At 38.1% G+C, this 23,634-nt stretch overlaps 2 protein-coding genes across 2 annotated transcripts; both read left to right on the top strand.

Moving 5' to 3' along the window:
- Window positions 1-6,348: 6,348 nt before the first annotated feature.
- Window positions 6,349-10,317, top strand: LOC103403792 (probable protein phosphatase 2C 78). The gene is made up of 4 exons (XM_008342634.4): window positions 6,349-6,769; window positions 7,101-7,468; window positions 9,445-9,681; window positions 9,779-10,317. The coding sequence occupies exons 1-4, from the start codon at window positions 6,508-6,510 to the stop codon at window positions 10,046-10,048; spliced, it is 1,137 nt and encodes a 378-aa protein (XP_008340856.1). The 5' UTR covers window positions 6,349-6,507; the 3' UTR covers window positions 10,049-10,317.
- A 4,962-nt stretch (window positions 10,318-15,279) lies between these two features.
- On the top strand, window positions 15,280-18,524 carry LOC103403785 (probable esterase KAI2). The gene is made up of 2 exons (XM_008342622.4): window positions 15,280-15,727; window positions 17,893-18,524. Exons 1-2 carry the CDS (start codon window positions 15,360-15,362, stop codon window positions 18,335-18,337), a joined length of 813 nt encoding a protein of 270 aa, XP_008340844.1. The 5' UTR covers window positions 15,280-15,359; the 3' UTR covers window positions 18,338-18,524.
- The last annotated feature ends 5,110 nt before the right edge of the window (window positions 18,525-23,634 follow it).

The raw sequence follows: 23,634 nt of genomic DNA, 5'->3' as shown, positions 1-23,634 counted from the left end.
AGGATTTTGGGTCTCTTGGCCTAATCCGTGGGGAACCGGGCCCTAGAGATGGAGAGGGCACATTACGCAGTACATTCGATGGACGGCTGCCCTGGAATCCTAAAGCTGCTACCGAGTGCACTAAGGTAGCCTACGGATTCCAGAAGACTGCCTACGGCTTGCCCTTCGAGCAGTAAAGCCGCGCTAGACTTATGCAACCGCACATTCTTGTGAAAGGTTAAACAAGCTAGCGCGCATATACGAAGTTTTATCCACTACCGACATACTACGTAGTCGATAAGCTTCACCTCTGCCAAGCGCGGAACAACCTACACCAAGTCCTAAAGTGTTGTGATACTTGCTACGCAACCTACGGAATTGAAGAAATTCAAGGTTAACAACCTAGTGGTTACGCGGACTTGTCTGCTTCTGTAAGTAAGGCATCCGGCTACCAACCCTATGGCTAACAACTTTGCAAAGTTCTACACCAACACATACGGCTGCATAGGCTACGCGAGCTTGTCTGCTTATAAAAAAGTAGCATGCCTGCCACTGGTCTATCAAGTCTAAAGGTTAGGGCATGAACAAAAGAAGTGAAGATGAAGAAAAACGAAGGAAAACATGTTTATAAACAACTAGCAAAGGCCGAAGGAGTTCAAGCAAAACAAGAGCTACAAGGAAAAACAAAGAAAATCCTAAAGGCTACCTAAAATACTACACTACAGCAGCTTGGACATCCCACGACTACTTGGTCGCCACACCTTCAACAGTCGTAACACTCTTAGCAGCGGCATCATCCGGCACTTCACCTCCGGCTGCCCCAGTCTGGACACTAACTTCTCCAACTACTTCACCAATGGAAGCCTTAAAAATAAAAACAAGCAAGTCTTCTGGAGAAATAGAGAAGCTCATCCACTCCCTTCTTAGCATAAGCAGCAAAACGAAGCTCAGAAATTGCAAGCTTAAGATCTTGAATCTGAGGTGAATCAATATCAGCAGCAAAGGGAGCAGGCTTTGGCGCCACTTTAGCAGCAGAGTCCACCTTACCACTCTTCATAATAGCAAGTCTCTACAAAGGTGAACCAGACTTGGCTCCCAAAGAACGTCCTGGTACAGACTTCGGCACTGGAGGCATGATAAAACCTTTACGCTAAGCAATCTTATCCACAATTGTACTAGCCATTCTCAACATGGAAGACGCCACATGCTCAGATCCAGCAGCCTTATTTTTCTTCCCATTGGAAGAAGTCATGTCAATCGCATACCTCTCGGTAGCAAGCGGACCCTCATGAGCAGCAGAAGAAGTCTTTAGTTTTTTCTTAACTGGCATTTCAAGAGCAGGCGGGGAAGATCTCTTCTTTCCATCTTCATTCATAGTAAGCTCCACGACAGCGATCAGACGAGCCAATGCATCCGCCTTGATCCTCTTTACCTCCTCTTTCTGGAGCAGCCCACCTTTCTTTCAGCAAAAAGGACTAAGCAGCCAACGACATTCATGGTACTCAGCAGGGGAGCTCAACCCAACATTCCAGCAGGCAGGAGGCCTGCATGCCCAACATTCCAGTAGCCCATGAGACCCGCAATCTCCTTATTTCTCTCAATCGCCAACCTAGCCATAGTCAGGTCCAAGAGCCCAAAGGACATGAGCCATGCGGCTCGCCTAGCACTACGCCCCAGCGACACAATCCTCAACCCCAGCTGCACAAGCTGCCCTTGGCTCAAGCCAAGCCAATCTACCCAAGCAGTGGTCCCTGCCACGACATCTCCTCAACCCATGCCGAGCCAGCTCCTGGCCCCTACCAGTCGACGTGTCGCACCACCCCGACAGCTACCCCGCAATAGCACTATCCAAGAATAAGGCAAGAAAAATTAAATTTTTCTTACATTGGTGCGGCACGAAGAAGACGAAGAAAGCAACGAAAAACGGTCCTTTGCACGGGCAAGATGTAGAAGATTGCTAGAGAAGGGGGAACAAATATCCTCTAAGCTATCTCTCTCTTGTAAGGTAGAATAAATCGCTCTCCAAAGTTGATTTAATAACCCACTTAAGGTGGACTTAAATAGGCTTTGAGAGAAATTTATTTCCTTTTCCTAGAAGGATTTAATTTCCTATTAAAGAGAGAATCAACATCAAAGGAGGAAGCAGTCTTAAGTTTCCTAAAGCAAGAAGATCTCTACACCTGTTGCCCTTTTCTGCGAGCAGCCCAACAGGTGTGGGGGCATTTGTAGAGCCAAAAATATTCACTAGGCGACACGTGGACTTTTGGACAAAAGAGGACAAAAATACCCTCGAGGCATACCGGGTTTCCTACACGCGAGCATTGGAGAATCATCCATCAACCAAGTCAGGAGTACCCAAAATGGGTAACAATTCAAAACCTATTTCATTCCATATATGTTTTTACCTCATTTTTTCCTTATTCAATTAGCCATTTATTTCAAACATTCCATAACATCCTCAACCAATTAATATAATCAATATATTAAAGGCTAATTACATCACCAAATTAAGCCCAAAAATCACCCTAAAGGCCGGTTATCCCTTCTCCAAAGGGAGCCGGCCATTTCCTTCTTTTTTCACTATAATTTTCCTTTTTTGTGACATTGATTAGCCAATTATACAAAAAACCACCAAAACATTCATTTTATGTTTAATAGCCAAATAAATTGGCTAATTAAACCTAAATCAAACCCAAAAAACCCTAGCCACCTCCTATCCCTATAAATATACTCTCATTTCTCACCAAAAAGCCAATTCCAACACTTTGGCAAAAATCCCAAAATTCTCTAAACACTCTTTCTCTCTAAATTCTAACTTTGGCATCGGAGGTTCTTCGGCCAAAGCCCCCCCCATTCATTGTGGGCGCGTGAGGCTCTTGGCCTTAACCTAAGGTGTTAATTGTTTTGTAGGTGCAAAATCGTCCAAGATCGAGGAGGAAGAAACTTGCATCCACAGCATACTTCTGGACTTACCTTTGGCATGCATTTGATTTTCATACCTATACATAGTATGAATTTGTAGAAACTATACATGTTTTGCAGTGAGGAGTTAGTATGGTTGAAAGATAAATTGATGTTATAAACTTTTATTTTTGTGCCCACTCACCCTTCTATTTTTCGCCCCTCCAGGTCCTAGTTAGTTGATTTATCTTTGTGGCATATGAGGAATAGCTGGTGGTTCTGACATAACTCCATCTTAATGTAGGAACTTATCTCTAGTTGTGTAATAAGTATTTCTCTCGTTCGACTACTTTACCCTTATGTTATCTATGTCTAAATATTAGTAGTTATGGGTTGTAACCACTACCGCGCACTCACGTTATTAGTTAATTAAGTTCTAGTTTCAGTTTTAATTTATTCATAATTTCCTTACATCACATGCACTTTTGACTACGTCACCTTCACGTGAAGGCCAGCACGCCTTAATTCCGGTCGGGGTATGTCACCTCACATCTCTATTAACTTTACAGGAAGAGATATATTTGATTGTTTCCTTTCCTAGTTACATCCCAAGAGCTGAGGAGAATTGCATGCATGCAATAAGGTTTTGAGAAATTAAAAAAAAAAAATCAAAGAGTTGCTCTCCATGACTTTGAAGGTTCCTTCTCAATATGTTGTTCCTTTCAAGATTTTGTCTATGTTGTTATTTTTATATTGGGTAAATTACATAGTAACCCCTTACAACCCCATACAACATCTTTTAAAACATTTCACTTTCATATTTCACGTACTATTTTATTTCAAAATAATTCTTCCTTTAGATTTTTCATCCATTGATCCGTTAAGCACTAATGTGGTTGCCACATTTGTGCCACGTGGTTGCCAAATGTGTGCCATGTGGCAAAAATAATAATTTTTTAATTTTTTTAAAAAAAAATCCTAAATCTTCTAAATTATAAAATAAAATTAAAAAAAAAAGCTAAAACCTTATCCCCCCTCTTCCTCCTCTCTTCTCCCTGCAACCCCCAAACCTAGAAACCTTATCCCCCCTCCTCCTCCTCTCTTCTCCCCCATCTTCATCTTCTTCCCACTGCAACCAAAAAAAAAAAAAAAAAAACCCTTCAGTTCGTCTTTCCCCCTCCTCTTCCCCTCTCTTCTCCCCCATCTACATCTTCCTCCCTCGACCCCCTACCTGCAACCCAAAAAAAAAAAAAAAACCAAATCCCGTCTACGCTGCCATCGTCGGGTTCGTGAGGTGGGAGGAATGGGTGTGGATTTAAGGAGTGGGGGTGTGTAGAGGAGGGAAGAGGGTGGGTGCAGAGGGAGGGATGTGGCTTTTTGGGTGAGGTGGGTCGTGGGGGAGGGAGGGTCTCCCCGAGGGGCGGGGGGGGGGGGGGGGGCTAGGGGGTTTCTTTCTAGGTTTCTGGTCTGGGGGGTTCACGGGGGTGGGGGTTTTCTTTCAGCTTTTTTTTAGAAGATTCAGGTTTTAAAAAAATAATTAAAAAATTATTATTTTTACCACGTGATACACATTTGGCAACAACGTCAACGCTTAATGGATCAATTGATGGAAAATCTAATGAAGGTATTATTTTGAAATAAAATAGTACGTGAGGTATGAAAGTGAAATGTTTTAAAGATATTGTATGAGGTTGTAATAGACCTCAAACCTGAAGGGTTACTATGTAATTTACCCTTTTATATTTTGTTGGAGTATTTCAACAATTAAAATAATAAACATGTTCCACAATGTGATGTGATTTGGTTCTATTCCATATGAAAAATAAATGAGTAAATAGTATAATTGTCATTTAGTCACCTCGATTTCCAAGAAGAAATTGATACCCTTTTTATACGGGGACAAATATCTTCTTTAAAAGGAAAAATATTTATGTTATGTATGATGACCCAAACAATTAATTTTCCAAACAATAATGCATAGAACCAACCAAATTGGAAGCTAATTATTAGTTGTCTGATTTACAATGTGATAAGCAAATGTTTAATCACAACACTGAGTTTGTAATGTCTAAACTATTTAAAGTTTGTTTTTCTTCTCTTTTTTTTTTTTCATTAAAAGACAATTGTATTCATACAATAAACCTGTTTGGCCCCATAATTCAAGTTTGGGCCAAGGGTAAGTAAATTGTAGTAGAAGGCTTGGTATTTTGCCCAACATCAGTTAGGTAAGTTTTAGGTGCTCCAGTCCAAGACAACAATAGCCTAGTCGAGTCTTTGTAACTAAAGGGTTGTGGAGAGATTACATTTGAGCACGATTCGGTGGGAGTACTAGATACACTAAAACTGTTAAGGATTGGCAATCGATTCTGATAAGTTTGAAATTCGACACCACCACCACCATCACCTTACTCGTCCGACTCACCTTGGCACACTCATATCAACCATAACAAGGACGTAGTTAGCTTTTAGTTCGGTCTGCGTATCAAGTAATCTTAATAATTTTTAGGATCAACAACACCCTTAGAGAAGAGCTAGCCATAATGATGAGTACGACGGGGTCTTACCAAAGACAACCTAAAACACCCGCAATCAAAACTGATGAGAGAGATTTGTGCTAGAGGGTTTTTTTCATTTTTTTTTTCAATTCACCCTCTTTGTGACCTTGATATCAATTAGTTCTCTCTTAAATTACTCGAAATATAGTAATGTTTGACTCATTTGAAATTGTTTTTTTTTTCCTTGAAAAAGCACTTATGCTCAGATTCACTTTCAATAAAAACGCTTATATTAAAAACACATTGAAATTTTTTTATGAACTTTCAAGTGCTCCATTAAAAAGCAATAATATTTTTTGTCAAACATGATTAGAATCGCTTTTGGTAATCTAAAAGTATTTTTCAGTTATTTTAAAAGTACTTCCTGTTGTATATCGACAACAAGAATCAAATGATTTCTACTTTTTTTTCTAAGATTATTATGGATCATAAGTCAAATGGCAAAACCAAAGACTTAATCCTTGGAAAATTAAAGGGTCTCCACCACTTCATGAGTTGTGAGTCCTATCCCATATTCCTAAACGCATCATAACACTGTTGTTTTTCCAAATTCTTAAAAATAATTAAGAACATGATTCCACTCTCTCTCTCTCGTCTGACAAAGCACTAGATAAGTTTTCTCCGTCCACCTCGCCACCACATTCCAAAAGCAAAACCCCATTTCTTTTAATTAAAAGAAAACTAATGAAAAAAATTTGGAAACTTTGAGTTTTAATAATAAAGATAAAATAAAAGGTAAAATAAATAGTATCAGAATTGACTTTTTAGTGTAAAAATATGATTTTTGTTTAACATAAACAATACCGAAAACTTTTCGTTAAAATTCCTTTTAATTAAATGACAAAGTAAAATATTAAAACACATCAAAGTCTTTGTCTTTCGCCCTCACCCAAAGTATTTTTCTCGGAAAAATTCCTCCATTTTACCCTTTAAACACGGAATCCCCACGTCCCTCTCTTTTTATTCCAACAGCCCAACTACCAAACCAAACCAAAACCCACGTATTGCCTTTCCTGTTTTTCCCCTTAACCAAAGTGGGAATCGAAGTAAAATCGGAGGACCCAAGTTGACAATGATGTTGGAGATGTGTCGGAGGCCGTTGGAGAAGTGTTTTGGTGGCGGAGACGGCGGCGATGGGCTGCTTTGGCACATGGACCTCAAGCCCCACTCTTCTGGGGACTATTCGATTGCAGTGGTTCAAGCTAATTCTGCTCTGGAGGATCAGGGACAGGTGTTCACATCTCCTTGCGCCACGTATGTTGGAGTCTATGACGGCCATGGCGGTCCTGAAGCTTCCCGCTTCATCACTAACCACCTCTTCCCCTTCCTTCACAGTGAGTAGTATACCCCTCTGCAGAAATGCTCATGTTCTTTTTTCTCTTTATTTTTCTGTTTTTATCTAATTATTTTCTTCAATAATTTTATTCCAATTAGCAGAAGAATTATATGTATTGAGACCAGGAAGAATCCCAGTTGACTTATTGATCTTACAGATTTTTTTATGGTTTTTCTAGCTAAATAATTTTAAAGAAATTCAGATGCCATTTTTATAGTTATTAATTTATTTTCCATTTAACTCAAATTTACTGGTCAATTAATCAGATGGGTTATACAAAAAAGAATTGTGTTTTTCTTTGAAGTTAAGGTTGTTTGTTGTTCCCTCAGAGTTTGCAACTGAACAAGGTGGGCTGTCAGAGGATGTGATAAGGAAGGCATTTGATGCAACAGAGGAGGAGTTCTTGGAGTTGGTTAAGCGATCATGGATGGTGCGGCCGCAGATTGCTTCAGTAGGATCGTGTTGTCTGGTTGGTGCAATTGCAGATGGTATTTTATATGTGGCTAATCTCGGAGATTCGAGGGCAGTTCTTGGCAGGAGAGCATCGGATGGGCAGGCCGTGGTCGCAGAGCGGTTGTCTACGGATCACAATGTTTCAGTGGAGGAAGTGAGGAAGGAGGTTAAGGATCTTCACCCTGATGATGCGCACATTGTGGTGTATACACGTGGAGTTTGGCGAATTAAGGGCATTATTCAGGTACTAAATGTCGGGTTTGTTTGGTTCATGAATTATCTTGCTGAACATTATTCGTATTGGTTAACATATTTAATATTGACTTATGTTAGGAGCAAACCTTAATGACTAGTGGAATACTAGAGTTTGATGCAAGTTAACTTCGTTGTAGTGTAGTGTTGACAGTATGAATCCCTTAGTAAGAGGGGGAAGGGTTAAGGATTTACCCATTGTGAGATATCACATTGTTTGAGGAACCCTAGATGCTGCCGGAGTAAAGGATTGTCAACAAGGGCGTGGGAATGGCCAATTCACTACTCCCTTGAACTGTCTTATCACTTTCCTGGTTCACAACTAGCTCTGTTTTCTCTTTCTCCTTTGGCTTTCAACACTAGAATAGTTTCATCGAATTTCTTAGATCCAAACTAAAATAATAATATCCCCTTCATATGATTTTCTAATATAGCCGAGCGCAATGGCGTTCTAGGATTCATATAGCCGACCCTACTTAGTGGGAAAAGGCTTTGTTGTTGTTGTTGTTGTATATGATTTTCTAATACATATAGATATATTGACTTTACATGTCAGAAATTCTTCCCAATCCCAATCCATTTGAAAATAGTTATCCGTGTTATGATCCAAGACTTGATCGGGAAAAAAAGGGACCTTGCATGTGCTTATAAGTAATTGGGCTACTCCCCATTTTTCCAATTGGTTTTATGGTGGAACCCCAACTTTCTTCAAGAAAGATTGATTGAATTATCAAAAATTGGGAGTGTGAAGTTCAATTAGATCCATTTTTTAGGAGTGTATACAGATTAAATATTATCAATTAGAAATTGTTGTCTTGGTTAGGCCAATAAAATGAAGTATCCAAGCTCCGTTTAAAAAAAAAAAAACCGGTAATAAATCAATTTATGATTACCATTTCTATCATATTCTATTTCTTTATATATTTATAAATAGAAGTGATCTTAAACTGTTAATCAATCGAGTAATATGATGGATGCATTGAATATCTGTTGTAAGACTTGAAATAAAATTGTAAAAAGGAAGTCATAGCAAAAGGATGGTTCTATTGGTTAACACATCTAGAGAGTTTATTTCTTTTTTTTCTTAGGGGGTTGTTTGAAAAAATTTAGTTCAAATGGTAAGTTATTTGGAATCTGAACCCGAGGTTTGATTTCAGTGATGCATGAGAATCTGGGGAAACTTGTACTGTAACTAAAAGAATCTTATGAAACTTTGTGGTATGAGCGTAATGAAAATGGTGTGGTTATACTTTTGAATTTCCGATATTAGTATTTCTAGTCCTGTGAAGAGGAGGTTCCCTGTAATATATTATTTGGTCCTGCAGTAGTAGTAATACAAACGGCTAATCGTCTTATGCCTTTCATTATTGCCATCTTACAGCATATTGTTTGAGGGCATGAACATAGTCCTAGAAAGTCCTGCTCTGATTAGGTGCATTGCATGAACCGGATCATTGCATGAACCGGATCTTACAGCTTTTCTTTCCTAACGAGTATGAAGGAAAAGTCCACTTTTTTCTGGATATGGTATTCTCTCATTGTTTATCCCTATCCATCTATTTTCACAGGTTTTGCCTCTTTACTCTTTAGCCACTTTCTAGGCAGCTAAGAATTATAGTATCTGAAGCAAATGGGATGACGGTTCATGAAATGCATATGAAAGCCTAAAAAGTATTGTATGGTGACCAGTCAAAATGACAGTCGAGCATATTCTTTGTATGTGATCATTTTGAACTCCACTCTCATATGCAATTAAGAGATATGACAAGTTTCATGCTCATTACGGACACACACATAAAGCAAAAAAAATTACTCCAGCGGCCTTATGACGAAAGTTCAGTTTGGTGATAGTCAACTTCATAAATCCTATATCTCCTGTGAAAGTGAATGTAATATTCTTGTGCGTTGTTTCTTTATCTCGCTGGTACTTTCTTGTGCTTATTATCTGATGAAACCTCCCCTTTGTAGGTCTCAAGGTCAATCGGTGATGTCTACTTGAAGAAACCTGAGTTTAACAGAGATCCTCTCTTCCACCAGTTCGGTATGCCCGTTCCTTTAAAGAAGCCTGTAATGACAGCAGAACCGTCGATAGTAGTTCGAAAGTTACAACCACAGGACATGTTTTTGATATTTGCAACAGATGGTCTCTGGGAGCATTTAAGTGATGAAACAGCCGTGAAAATCGTCTCCAAAAATCCAAGAGCTGTAAGGCCCCAACAAAGTTCATTTCTGTGGTAGTTTTCTGTTTTATAGAAATTATAAGATGCTGAGAACTTAAGAGTTGCTGATAATTTAATTACAGGGAATAGCAAAGCGATTGGTAAGAGCTGCCATCGACGAGGCTGCAAGGAAAAGAGAATTGAGATACGACGACATAAAAAGAATTGAAAGGGGGGCAAGGCGCAATTTCCACGACGATATCACTGTAATCGTGATATTCCTAGATCATTCACAAGTTTCCCCAAATGCTGGTGTCCAGGACCAGAGCCTCTTTAACTGCACTAGTGTCCCTGTCGATATATTCTCTATGAACGAGGAAGCAGCAGACGGATCACTCCACACCTTCCCATGAGAAAAAATCGGTGGCGGAAAAAAAATATGCATCTGTTGTGTAAGTAGAATGAGAAAATTTATACGCAGGTGCATCCGGCTGCTAGATTTTACAGGAAAGATGGTGGCTTGTACATTGTTTGATGGCAAGATTGAAGGTGCTGTTGATTTCTTGGCGTTGAGCTTTGACTTCATTTTCAGCTCTCTCTCTCGTTGGTTTATAATTTGTTGTGATTTTCCACATTGTGTATATTACTGGGATTTATTATATAAATTTATATTTATCTTGAACTGCGACTCACAGTCACTCGCTGTGTAAATACTCGCTCAGTAGTCTTCTTTTGCATGTGTTTACTTCGTCCGATCGATTATTTATTCTTTTGTTCAATTTAAAAGCAAGAATTAAACCGTACTGTGCAGAGGAGAGAAATAAATGTGCGGAAATAACTTCCTTATTCAAAGCTAATCACTCATTCTTGAGTGTTCCGATATTTTCATGAAGCCATGCCCATTTGTATACTGCTATCTCATCATTTAACGCTACATTCATTCACTTTGCAGTCTCACATAATAGTGAGTGATTATCATTCTTTACAATCACGCATCACACATCGCAATGAGTAATTAACTTGTAATAATGTCGTAGAATTCAAATGCATGGAAATTTCTTTCATTCCATGGTTGACTTACCAACATTTAACTTGTTCAAAGATACGACTACGTAAGTAATGAGAAATTTTCTCAGCTATTCAGGCATGTATACACAGAAAAATATATTATTTTTTGTACATTATAAGTGCAGCTTAAATATCTAGCAGTTGAAAAATCTTTGGTGGGTAATGAAAGCTTTTCCAGTACAGGAGCAGTGGTACTAATTTGGTAAATGCTTGTCTGCTGATCTTGTCACGAGTGCTTTCATTTTCGTATGTGGCGTCAATGTGGCAGGTATTCCATGTGAACCACCGGTTCACCGCCGTCAAAGTTCTCAGCTATTCAGGCATGTATACACAGAAAAATATATTATTTTTTGTACATTATAAGTGCAGCTTAAATATCTAGCAGTTGAAAAATCTTTGGTGGGTAATGAAAGCTTTTCCAGTACAGGAGCAGTGGTACTAATTTGGTAAATGCTTGTCTGCTGATCTTGTCACGAGTGCTTTCATTTTCGTATGTGGCGTCAACGTGGCAGGTATTCCATGTGAACCACCGGTTCACCGCCGTCAAAGTTTTCAGGAAAATACAAGACACCGTCGCACTACTTACTACAGGCCCCAACAAAACAAACAAACAGTTGACACAAATTTGACATGCTACAAGTGGCATCATATACTAAATAGTATATATCCGGGGTTTTTGGTTTTGTTGAGAGCATCAACCTCATGTTGAAAAATGAGGCATTTTTTAAGTGTTTATATAGGTTTTTTTATTTTTTTTATTGTCAATTAGTTTTTCAGTTAAATTTTAACTTTTTTATAATTAAAAGCCGGATGTTGTACCCAAAATGCTATACGTACTACACAAGTGTTGTTCACGTGTTAAGTTTACATGTCGAGAGTATCAATTTCATGCTAGGAAGATAAGAGACCTTGTAATTGTAGCGCTTATACGAATTTGGACTACTACTTATGTTGCCAATTAGAGCATTGTACTATTCTTCAATTAATTACTTTTATGTTAGATCCTAGACTTCTGTAAAAGCTCAATAACAGGATCAAATTGCTTGAATATGTATTTTAGCCACAGTTCTAAAAATCTTCGCCTAGCGCCGTCTAGGCCCTACGCGGCTGGGCACTCGCCTAGACCGTCTAGACCTGTTGAGGCACTCGCCTAGACCGCCTAGACCCTCCTAGGCACTCAACTAGGTTGCGACTCACTTAGACAGAAAAAAGATAACTTTCATTTCGCATTTTATTTTTTCTTCAATAAATTGTAAAGGCTTGTTGAATATTTAATCGAACACACATTATATACTTACTCCCCATGTTTTCATTATGTCCCAATACTTCATAATATATATGTAGTTTATGATGAAATTATATATATTTTAAGTATAAACAGACACCTATTTACATAAAAATATAATGACTTACTTAAATCTGTTTAGTCCACCTAGGCGCCTAGGCATGCTAGGCCCCAGCCCGCTGCTTAGCGTCTTTTAGAACCTTGATTTTAGGTCACACTGTTACCTTCTGACAACGTAAATCGTACATAATGATTATTTAAAAAACAGAAGCATATGAAATTATAGAAGGATCCACTAGCTCTATGAATATAATATCTAATTACCTATAAGGATTCGAGAAAAAATGATACGCAATCAATGTAGCTGTAGCAACGAGTTTGCCAGAACTTAAGATGCCATGTAGCACAACATTTGTCTGCTACACCTGCAATACCCATTTTTCTCCCATAAAACGAAATGTAGACTACCCACAATAAGGATCACCAAAACTTGCATCAATAATTGCGTAGTATTAAACAAATACAATTTTCTTAGTCTCTCTTTGGACTTGTAGTTTTCTCCACTCTTTAACTTCATGTATGTTGTCACTTAATATTATGATTTAGTGGTTTTTTTTTTTTTATAAGTGAGAGACCTTAGGTTCGATTCTCGCCAAAGGCGAATTTTGAATCATATTTTTGCTAGCCCATTATGAGGCTTAGCCTGCTCCTCCACCCTTAATATAGATAATATCATTTATTAAAATAAAAACTTAACGTCTGTTGCACTTGCAACATGTACTATCAGTTATCGGGGGTCAAAATTCTTTCACTTTGAGTTGAGGTCTCTAGTTGCCAAAATATAACAACTAATAATTGTTGATTATTTGAGAACCAAATTCCAAATTTTCTATTTGTAAAAATAGCTATGGCATGATATTTTCTTCATTTGTAAGTAAAAGGTTTTAGGTCCAATTTTCGGCGAAGGAAAATTCCAACCAACTTATTAGGCTAACTTATGAAGTTGTTTGGACCCAAATTAATAGTTTTAGGCCAAGAACGATCATGGGCTCGTCCCAAAGGAAAAGCCTAGGTTGTCTTGGGATATTTTCAAGGGAAGTCCAACCCAAGGAGGGTCGGCTGAGTCCTACCAGGAATTGGTTTACTTGGATAGGATTTCGTCCAAGTCCTAATACAACAAGGAGTCCTCAAATATCGGTGATGCATCGAATCAAGGAGCATATGTTGAGGATCAAGGTTTGAATTTGGAGGATAATAGAGCTGGATTTAGAGTCCTACATACACGAGAATTGGCCTAGGCCCACTCATAATTGATCGAAGAATTATAGTCTAAGTGGTATTATACTTCGGTCATGTGGGATTTACTACTATAAATAGAGATGGTAGTGCATCATTCAAAGCCCCCTTCAAATCAACACACAAATCTGCCCTGCGTAAACTCTCGCTCTACGCGAAACCTCTTAACTCTCGCTCTACTCGAAACCTCTTAACTCTCGCTCTACTCGAAACCTCTTAAACATCTTAAGATTTTTATTTTACCCTTTTTCTCGTTAACACATCTTAAGTTTTTTATTTTACCCTTTTTCCCGTTAACACATCTTAGTTTGGATAAACATCATTGCCTTGAGACTAGTTATCTATCCAAGTCTCGGTCAATAAGGAATCTCTGAATCCTTGTTGGAAGAGGTCACTTCATTAGCTTCACGGCGAGTGAGGTGTTACTAGGTTATGACATTCAGCACACTAAAAGCCGAATATTTATATTGGACCTCTTAGCAACTAGCAGCCTTGTCTTTAGGCTCTAAAACTTGAAGGTCGAGATGTGTTCCTTGTTAGGCCATAGTCACAAGATTTGAAGTCATCAGCACACCCAACACCAGAACAACATTCATTCACTTCCTGGTTGCCAATGAGTTGGCATGCCCTACATTCAACCAAATGACGTAGTTAGCTTATTAGCTATTCGGTCTGAGCGCCACGTAGGCTAAGTAGGTTTTAGGGTCAACAAAAGTTTAGCTCACTCTCCACCTTGTAGGGTAAATAATATTGAATGCATTAATATGAACTTTAACACAAAAGGATGTATACCCACAATGTACAATTATTGTTTCACAGCGGACCTAAAAATTGAATTTTGTGCTAATTTTATAAGAATAAAGAATCTTTTACAATGAGTTATAAATTTGAGTTCTATGATAGTGATTTAAATTGTTGACTTCACCATACAATAAATGACCATCAAGACATGACTAAAAAAAGATATAACTCACAATTAATTGATATAGCTCACATCTCACACTACTAAAACAATATTTTGTATGGATTATACGGTGCATGATTCTTCTATACAATAATTAAACTGACCTAAACTACTTTGAAAAGCTTAATTGATACGTATATCGGTACCAAACCATCTTTGAATTTAGCGGTTGTTGTTCTCTACTTTACTAGATGAGGTCTCCGGTCTAACTCAAGTGGAAAGCACAACATATTTATAGTCAGTTTGATAATCCAATATCTAGTTATGGCTAGTCTCATAGCTCAACTTAGTTATACAACTAAAATGGTCATAAATCGATATTTAAGTGATACATCTGCCTATGAATCAACAAAGCTCAGCATCTTCATGCTTTCAATCACATTTTTATTTCAACATATTAATCAATTTGTTTTTTTTTTTTTCATTTAAGAAAGGCGAACCTAATATTTTGACTCTTAAACTCTATCCTCAAGTATGAGTCTATGACTGTGTGGTCAATTAAAAAAAAGTATGACTGTGGTAGATGGGAGGTTTATAAGAATTGGGAACACTAAATTTGTTGTTTGTCAACCTTATAACATGGATTATATGCTTTTCACCTTTTTACATATTATTTTTTGGTAACAAATTTGTTTTAGGAAACAAAAGCATCGGCCTTTTCAACGGCAGAAGGGCATAAGCAATTTTTACAGCTATGAAAAAATTCGAGTATGAAAAAAAATTGAAACGCCATTAATTCAAGTGTTCTAACTTGACGTCGCAAGAAAAGATTAAAACGCCACTACCTTAACATCCTTGTTTCATGTCAATTCTCCTAGGCTACAACTATCGTTCTTAAAAATACAAAACTAGCGTTCTTATATTTGTCCTAGATCGACGGTCATTTGAATATAACTCCATAAAATTGTTTACTGTCAAAACAGTCAATGGAACATACAGAAATCTCCAGTACACCAGCAGTAGCTGACCAGTTCTCCCCCCACTGATCTTATCACCACGATTCTTATATATATATATATATACGGTGCCAGTTCTTACGTGTCAACCAAACCAACAAACAACAGAGAAAAGAAGAGAGAGAGAGAGACAGAGAGAGAGAGAGAGAGCAACAATGGGAATAGTGGAAGAAGCTCACAACGTGCGGGTCGTAGGGTCGGGTCAGCAAGTCCTAGTCCTGGGCCACGGCTTCGGCACCGATCAGTCGGTCTGGAAACACCTCGTCCCCCACCTCGTCGACGACTACCGCGTCATTTTGTACGACAACATGGGCGCCGGAACCACTAACCCCGAATACTTCGACTTCGAGCGCTACTCCACCCTCGAAGGCTACGCCTACGACCTCCTCGCCATTCTCGAGGTGCTCCACGTCCAGTCATGCATTTTCGTCGACCACTCCATGTCCGCCATGATCGGCGCCATCGCCGCTGTCACCCGTCCCGACCTCTTCACCAAGCTCATCATGATCGCCGCCTCTCCCAGGTAAAATTCCATCGTCGTCCAATTAATCTATTTAATTAAGAAAAATTAGATTCTTATCCCAATTTTTCCTCTTGATTAAATCTTGTTCTTTTGCAAATTTGGTCAAGGTCCTTAAATTTTGATAAACATAATTAATTATTTTAATAATAAAATATTTTTTTATTTCTAAATATATTTATATAGCATTAGACAATCTCTTAGGCTAAAAGCCAAATTTTTTAACCCGGAAAATTTGGCTTTTAGTCCAGAAACATCTTTTCTACTCCAACCTTTCTGCCCTAAAATTTTAATCCGGAATTATTAAAGAATGAACTTAGGCTAATTTTTTTCTTAAATCAATTTAAAAAAAATAAATAAATATGTAGATTATTGTAAATTAATTTTATGAACATTTTAATCTAAAAAAATTTAAATTCCGATAAACATTTGACATTTAGCCCGGGGAAAGTTGGGGGTATTTGACTCAGAAATAACATTTGGTATTTAGCCTAAAATTTTAACATGGTTGGAGAGTGTTTGGGGGTAATTTGGGGGGTAATTTGGCTTTTAACCAAGGTTTGGAGATGGTGTTAGAAAAGTTATACTTGGTATATTTATGTTTATAACTAAATTTTTTATCATGTATTTTTAATTTTAGTTTGTACTCATTTTTATTTTGTAACCTTTTCCTAATTTGTACCAATTTTATTTTCAGTTTTAATTTGTATTCATATATTAATTCTTTTCTGTACTTATATTTTTTTAACTTTTATTTGTATTTGTACTTATATATTTTTAATTTATTTGTACTTATTTTTAATTTTGCTAAATGTACCCATGCTAATTATATGTATTTATTTTATGTTTTAAAATATATTAATAGTTATTTTTTTAAAATATGTTAAAAATTATGTTGGTACATCAATATTTTTTTTCCTATAATTTTTGTGAAGAACAAGATTATTCTAAAATTAATTTTTAAGTATTTATTATATTTTAAAAATATTATTTAAATTTTATAATTTGTGGGACATTAAATGCATGAGTTAAATCTCTTAAATGAAATTAAGAACATCAATCAAAATATTTAAACGTTGTTTTCAGTCTAACAATTAAGTTTATTAGAGATTGGAACCAAAATAATATTTTAATTAAAGAAAAGTTGAGGTTTTACCATAAAATCAATTGGCAATATGAGGAGTAGCCTAACTTACTTATAAGCACATGCAATGTGGACAACAAAGCTCAAGTGACGTGGGCATAAGAGGGTAACGTGAAGCATGTGTGGTCGTTTGGTTTCACACTTGGGACAACCTATTCTGATACCATGAAAAAAGTTGAGGTTCTACCATAATTCCAATTTGCAACATGAGGAGTAGCTAAATTTACTTATAAGCACATGTAAGGTCCATCATCTTATCAATGTGAGACTCATTCTCAACATTAATTAGGAACTAATTGTGAGATATGAAGTTAAAAAGTCTTACAACCTTGCAAGGACATGTGTAACCTCAACTTTGTTGAATCAAAGCAGGTTGATCGACATGTGAAGCCCAAAGGGTTCACGTGCTCTACGACACCCAATAAATGTTGTCTACTTGTTTGACTTAAAAATTTCTCACACGTGAGATGTGTGATCATATGAAAGTAAAAGAGTCCATATCAGTGAAACTCAATAACCACACATGCTCCACGTCACATGTTTCACGTCATCCTATTTGTGTTGTGCACGTGTTTGTCCTGAAAATTCGTCACAGATGAGGAGACGTGTGGGGATGTGAACGTAAGGAATTCTCGATGAAGGAGAAACCCAATTATTTTATCATCCCAAATTTGCCTTCCAATAAGATATTGGTTTTCATTTTTTTGATCCAACAAAGTAGAGACTGATTAGTTTGAAATTTTATTCGAACCATCAATTTGATTAACTAATTAAGTCAATTGTTACTAATTTTCTCCAATTTTACCTTTTTCGTGTGCTTTTTATGTGGTAATTGATTTTGTTAAATTAGTACATGTTTGTTCAAAGTGGATCCATCCATCTAATTAATTAATTAAATCTTCGAAAATTACCTTTTGACTAGTATGTTGACTCTCCAATCTTTCTCAATCATTTTTAGGTTATTTAATTACACTTCCTAAACACTATTAACAATTCGACCAATTAAAATGAAACATTTTTATAGGTTTCTCAACGACGTGGACTACTACGGAGGATTCGAGCAAGAAGATGTGGAGCAACTATTCGAGGCGATCCAGTCCAACTACAAGGCATGGTGCTCCGGGTTCGCATCGCTGGTGGTGGGCAGGGACATGGACTCAGTGGCGATCCAGGAGTTTAGCCGGACCCTATTCAACATGCGACCGGACATTTCCCTCAGCGTGGCACAAACCATATTCCAAAGCGACATTAGACAAATACTTAGGTTAATCACGGTGCCATGTCACATTTTACAGAGTGTAAAAGACCTTGCTGTCCCCATGGTTGTGACCGAGTATTTGCACCAGAATCTCGGTGGCAAGTCGATCGTTGAGGTCATGTCTTCAGACGGTTATCTCCCACAGTTGAGCTCGCCTGATATCGTGAATCTGGTGCTGCTCAAGCACATCAGATATGATATCATGGCATAATTGTATTAATTTTGTTTCGAAGTGTTAATTATAGTAATTAAAGTTAACTAATATGTAGGTGGGTAATTAATTAAGGTTTAGGTCTTCGGTGGAGTGCAACTTGGTGTTTTGGTTTGATAACGTAATATTATGTTGAGCAGAATAAACAAGCTTTATTATTGATTAAATATAGTACAGTTTCAATGAACTTGTTACATGTAAGAAAATTCCTTGTCTTTGTTATTGGAGTCAAGTGGATAATGTGTGATGCGATCGGACCCAGAAATAACGTCATAAGAAGGATTAAGGAATGGAAGTTAATGTTCCACGTCTTCCACTTTGTTTGTACTATGGACGCATGAAAAGCTTGTTCCCAAGGAGCGATGCATGTTATATGCATATAGTTAAGGGTATATCTTTTAGAAACTTAGAGCACTTCCACCGGAGGTGAAATGTGCCAGCACCTAGTCAAAAAACCAGGCTGGGGGTCAGTGCATCCACTCTAGCCCATAAACTAGCATGGCACCCAGCCCAAGCCAGGCAATAGACCAGCCCATTTTTGACTGACCTAGGGACCGGCCTATTTGGCTGGCACGTGGCTTTCACTTGCGAGTGGGCGCGAGTAGGAGACAGGAATGCAGGTGGCGGGGCCCGCTGTCAGCACACTCATCCATCACCCCGATCATGGCGACGTGGCCTTCTCTTTGCCGTTTGTGCTAGTGCATTTTTAGACTGGGTGCTAGCGCATTTTTTTTAGGGGTGGAGATGCTTTGGCCTATTATTGTTCATTGAGGTCTATTAATGTTCACTTGAGTGGATAAATGCTCTGGGTGCTGGCACAAAGTCTTTAGGGGTGGAATTGCTCTTAGCAAGCAAAAAATGAGTCATGAGAGCAGTTGCATGGCGTGAACATGTGTGTCCACAATGGGTGTCCACAAAAATTTCGTCGTTCCTTTGATGACTACGGATGTTCATATTCACTGTACTCAAAACATGCACATTTTGGAAACCAACTACATATAACAGGTTTACCGTCATATAGTGTCCTAATCTAATAATGTAATGTTCTAAGAAAAAAAACTTACAAATGATATTGAATTATTAGACTAGGCGTCATAGTGACAATATACATGTTTGATGCAAGTCCTTTAGAATTAGAGCATAGGTTCAAGTCATTGAGTAACGGTATATTCCAGCTAGACCCAAGGAAACGATCACATAAAAGTTCTAAAGGCCAATTTAATATTGTTTTTGTTTTTTATTTTTTTTTGAATAAACTGCTCTTGTTGTACTTTGAAAATAATAAGTTCTAAACTAAGGATGTTAAGTGTTTGGTAAGTTATATTTTTATTAGTGTTGTGAGTGAAAAAAAAATAGTATCATATCGTTTAACAATATAAATTTGTTTTATTTGGTGTAAATGAACATGATGTTAATGGTGGTGGATAGCGGAAACGATGGTGAGGGGTTGATGGGGACCCGTGGGATGATGGTGGTGAAGAGAGTGAAGGTGTTCATTTCTAATGGTATAGTAGCCTAAGAAAGTCATCACTTATGTATATGTAGAGTGGTTCATAGGTGATGACTTTCTTAGGCTAGTATACCATTAGAAATGAACACCTTCACTTTCTTGTGAGTGGGGTGTAAAGGCAACAATGGTGGTGGGGAAGTGACAACGTTGGTGGTGGTAATGGAGGTAGCGATGTCGGGGTGGTGGCCGTGATGGTTGTAGTAGTTGCAAGTGATGGTGGTCGCTTTCTTTCACAAGAGGGAGAGTATGTGAAACAAAAGAGAAAGGTAAACAATGTTATTTTTAAGAACTAATGAAAATATTAAATGTAATATGGGAATTGAAAGGATTTACATTTTTTTTTACGGAGCTTTCTACTTAAATAATTATGAATATTTATGCTTGCATATTTAGCCCTTAATCATTTTGAATCTTTGATCATCATCTCCATGTAACCCTTTATATTGCCTAGTGTTTATTCATTTCTTTTTTTTTTTTGTTTTTTTGTCAAAAGTGTTTGTTCATTTCTAAGGTATATCTTCTTGTGCAGCGATTTTGTAGCTCAAATGATACAATCATTCAGTAGTGTAGTTGAGATTTTGTGTTCAATGTCCGCTTCTCAAAGTAGCTAGCTCCTCAAAGTTGCTAGTTCCTCAAAATTGCTAGAATGAATGAAAATGGTATCCTTGTACCCAATGAAAATATTAAAGTGAAATTTAATATATACTAAAACTCAAAATGATCTAAAACATTGTTCATAAGCACAGTGTTTTTTCTATTTTGCTCCTATTAAGTTCATGTTATTGCATTCCCGCCACATTCCTTTTGACATGTGGGATAGCACTCACCCTTTACTCCATCACTTCTTCCTTCTTGGTCGACTACGATTGGAAAGATCAAAAGCTTATGCTCCAAATCTTAGGAGCGGCTTCACTTCTTCCTAGTCGACTCGATATATTTGTTTATAATTCAATTTGGTTCTACGGTTTGGCGATTTTTGTGCCCACCCTAGCAGTGGCAAAGCCATAATTTGCAGAGGGGAGGGGTGAAATTCAAAAGAGTGCAAGGTTCAATCGAAGCGGTAGCTTTTATATTGGAGAGTGCAAAGTTTTGAGTCAATATTCATAAAAGAAAATAGTCTCTCCACCAAAGTGGTTGTAAGCAATAATATCAAAGCCAATGTAAGAAACTTAAATTGGCTAGGATTATATCCTAAAAAATGTTAGGCGCTAGTCAAACAGCGGACTGAGACTTAGCAGCTAGGTGCCTAGGTGAGATCTAGGCAGGAGCTTGGATGGATTTAAATTATCGTAAAATAAGCATTAAACAATACTTACAGGGTGCATTTGTTGCACCGGACTATCTCGGACTGGACTAGCTTCATGGACTAAGCTGGATTGGCTTAGACTAGACTAAGCTGAACTGACTTAGTGAAGCGTTTGATACAGTGCCGGATTAAGAAGCAGAACTCTAATATTATATTATTAAATCTATATATACAATATTTTATCATTAATTTAATCTAATCTACTAATTCTTTTATTATTATTTTATCATTTGGCTAGAATCATCTTCTTCCCTGATTCATTTTTATCTTCGCCCATTGACTCCCTCCCCTCTCCCTCTTTTTCTCAGTACTACCGTCTTCCCCCAAAAAACAGGAGTGGGAGGTCTCTGGGAGGATAATCCCCTCTCTCTGATAGTGATACACAAATCTCACATAGCCTTTTTCTCATCACCTACTCCAAATGACAACAAAAAAACATTTTAAACAAAACCCATTCACGCAAAACTCAAATCACCCATGCAATCTGTGCCTTTTCTGAAAATCACAAGAAAAATGAAAAAAATTCTGACCTGATTGAGCTTCTGCTGAGATGGGCATGGCCGCATGGTTGAGATACTCTCACAGAGAAGAGCCGTGCCGTCGAAAATCAAGGTCCAGGAGGACGGATGTGCGATCGACGACCTTGTCTAATTTGGGTTCGAGGTGAATCAGATGACGCAGCTCATGGATTCTCCGATTGAGATTCAAATTTGAGGTCTTGTTAGTTTGTGATTTTGGGTTCAAGGCGAGGAGGAAGAGAAAGGACGCGAGAGATGATGAAGCAGAGAGCGAAGTGAGGAGGACAAAGCTAATTCTTAGCCAGTCCTATGGTATGCGCGAGGGGGGGGGCTCGCTAAGACCGCCTAGCGCTGTCCTTAGTCGAGGCGAGTCCTCTTTTATCCCATTAATGTTAATCCTGCAGAGCAACAAACATCAGACTAGACTAAGTCCAGTGAAAACTAAGGAGGTCAAACAAACACCCCCACATTGTTTTTAAAAAGTAATACAATGGCCCATGTGGGCTTACTACTCGAATGCTCTAGAAACTTTCATCCGACTCCTATCTCTCCTCAATCGATTCCCAAATCCCACTCCTCTCTCTCCTCGCTGACATCACCGAACGCAGAACCACCAATTCACCACCATCGTCCTCCATCACTACCGTCGAGACCATCACCACCGCATCACCGTCGTAGACGCTATTAAACGTTAGTTTCACCCTAGTGCTCACAGCCATTCCTCTCTTTCTAGCCGTCCCCTTCTCAGTTTTCAACTTTTTCTTTTTTCCTATTCCCAATTTTACCCCTACCCCTCTTTAACCCCTCATGCTGGAGTCGTCAAAGCGAAGAAGGGAACGCACAAAACAAAACAAACACACAGAAAGTGACAAAACGCGAGACTTTCACAGACCCCGCGCTATCCCGATCCCTTGCTCCGGCGACTCAGAAATGGCAGCCAAAGTCGCCGATATAGCAGAACTCGCCAAACTCTGCAGCTCACATGACGGGTCCAAGGCCATCCTGATATGAACTGTGTTGTATTGTTGTGTTTGCCTTAATTACAATTAGGGCGTTTAATTGGTTGTAAGTAAGTAATTCCTGTTTAAGGCTTGAGAATCGCATCGTATCAATGATATTATCCCTCTCCAATCCTGGTTTCCCTCCTGTGCACGCCCGCCACACCCAACCATCAAGTCTTTCGTCCATCGAGGCTCGTATAGCTGCCCTCAAAGCATCAATTGCGATTCTTCCTCAATTGATTCACGCGTTGATTTCTTCGGCGTTTTCCTCTTTTTCCGCTGCCATGGATACAAAACTTGCGGCATGTTTTGAACAACTCTGCCTTGAGCTATCCTTTGGCGTTGGGGGAGGTTCAAATCCAGCCCCAATGCGTCCACAGGGAACGGGATCGCACTATCTAGGTCATTAGAGACTTCATAGTCTTGGGATCCACGAGGGGGAAAGCAACTCGCCAGAGAATTTTGTCGACAATCCACGTCCATTCCAATTTCCCGCTGTACGCGTCATCACCATTGTTGCGAGCAAAGAGAGCTTCTTCCGCCAAGCCACACTCGGACGCTTCAATTGCTGCCCACTCCAACGTTCTTTTTAAGCTTCATTGAAACTTTGAAAAAGTCTCCTAGCATTTCTCTTTGACAGGATATGTGCATTATGAGATATAAAAGTTTCACAATTTGAATTGAGGTATGAGATTAAGTTTTATTTATTGTAACTATTTTATCTAAACTTAAATGAATTAGATACCTCGTTTTAGACATTTATAGATTAAACATTTGTTACTTTCTAACTTTTGATTAAACGCTATATTCCAGGTATATTTTTAACTTAAGTTTGTTTTTTTTAAATTCACTTTCATATAAAAAATGCACTCAATAATATTAATCAATTTATTGCTATTTTTATGAAATCTCATCTCTTCCTCAACTTAAGGATTCAATTATATCTAGTCAGATGAAGATTA

The sequence above is a fragment of the Malus domestica genome, chromosome 02 (assembly GCF_042453785.1).
Source record: "Malus domestica chromosome 02, GDT2T_hap1".
Taxonomy (NCBI): domain Eukaryota; kingdom Viridiplantae; phylum Streptophyta; class Magnoliopsida; order Rosales; family Rosaceae; genus Malus; species Malus domestica.
This window is presented reverse-complemented; position numbering and strand designations above follow the sequence as displayed.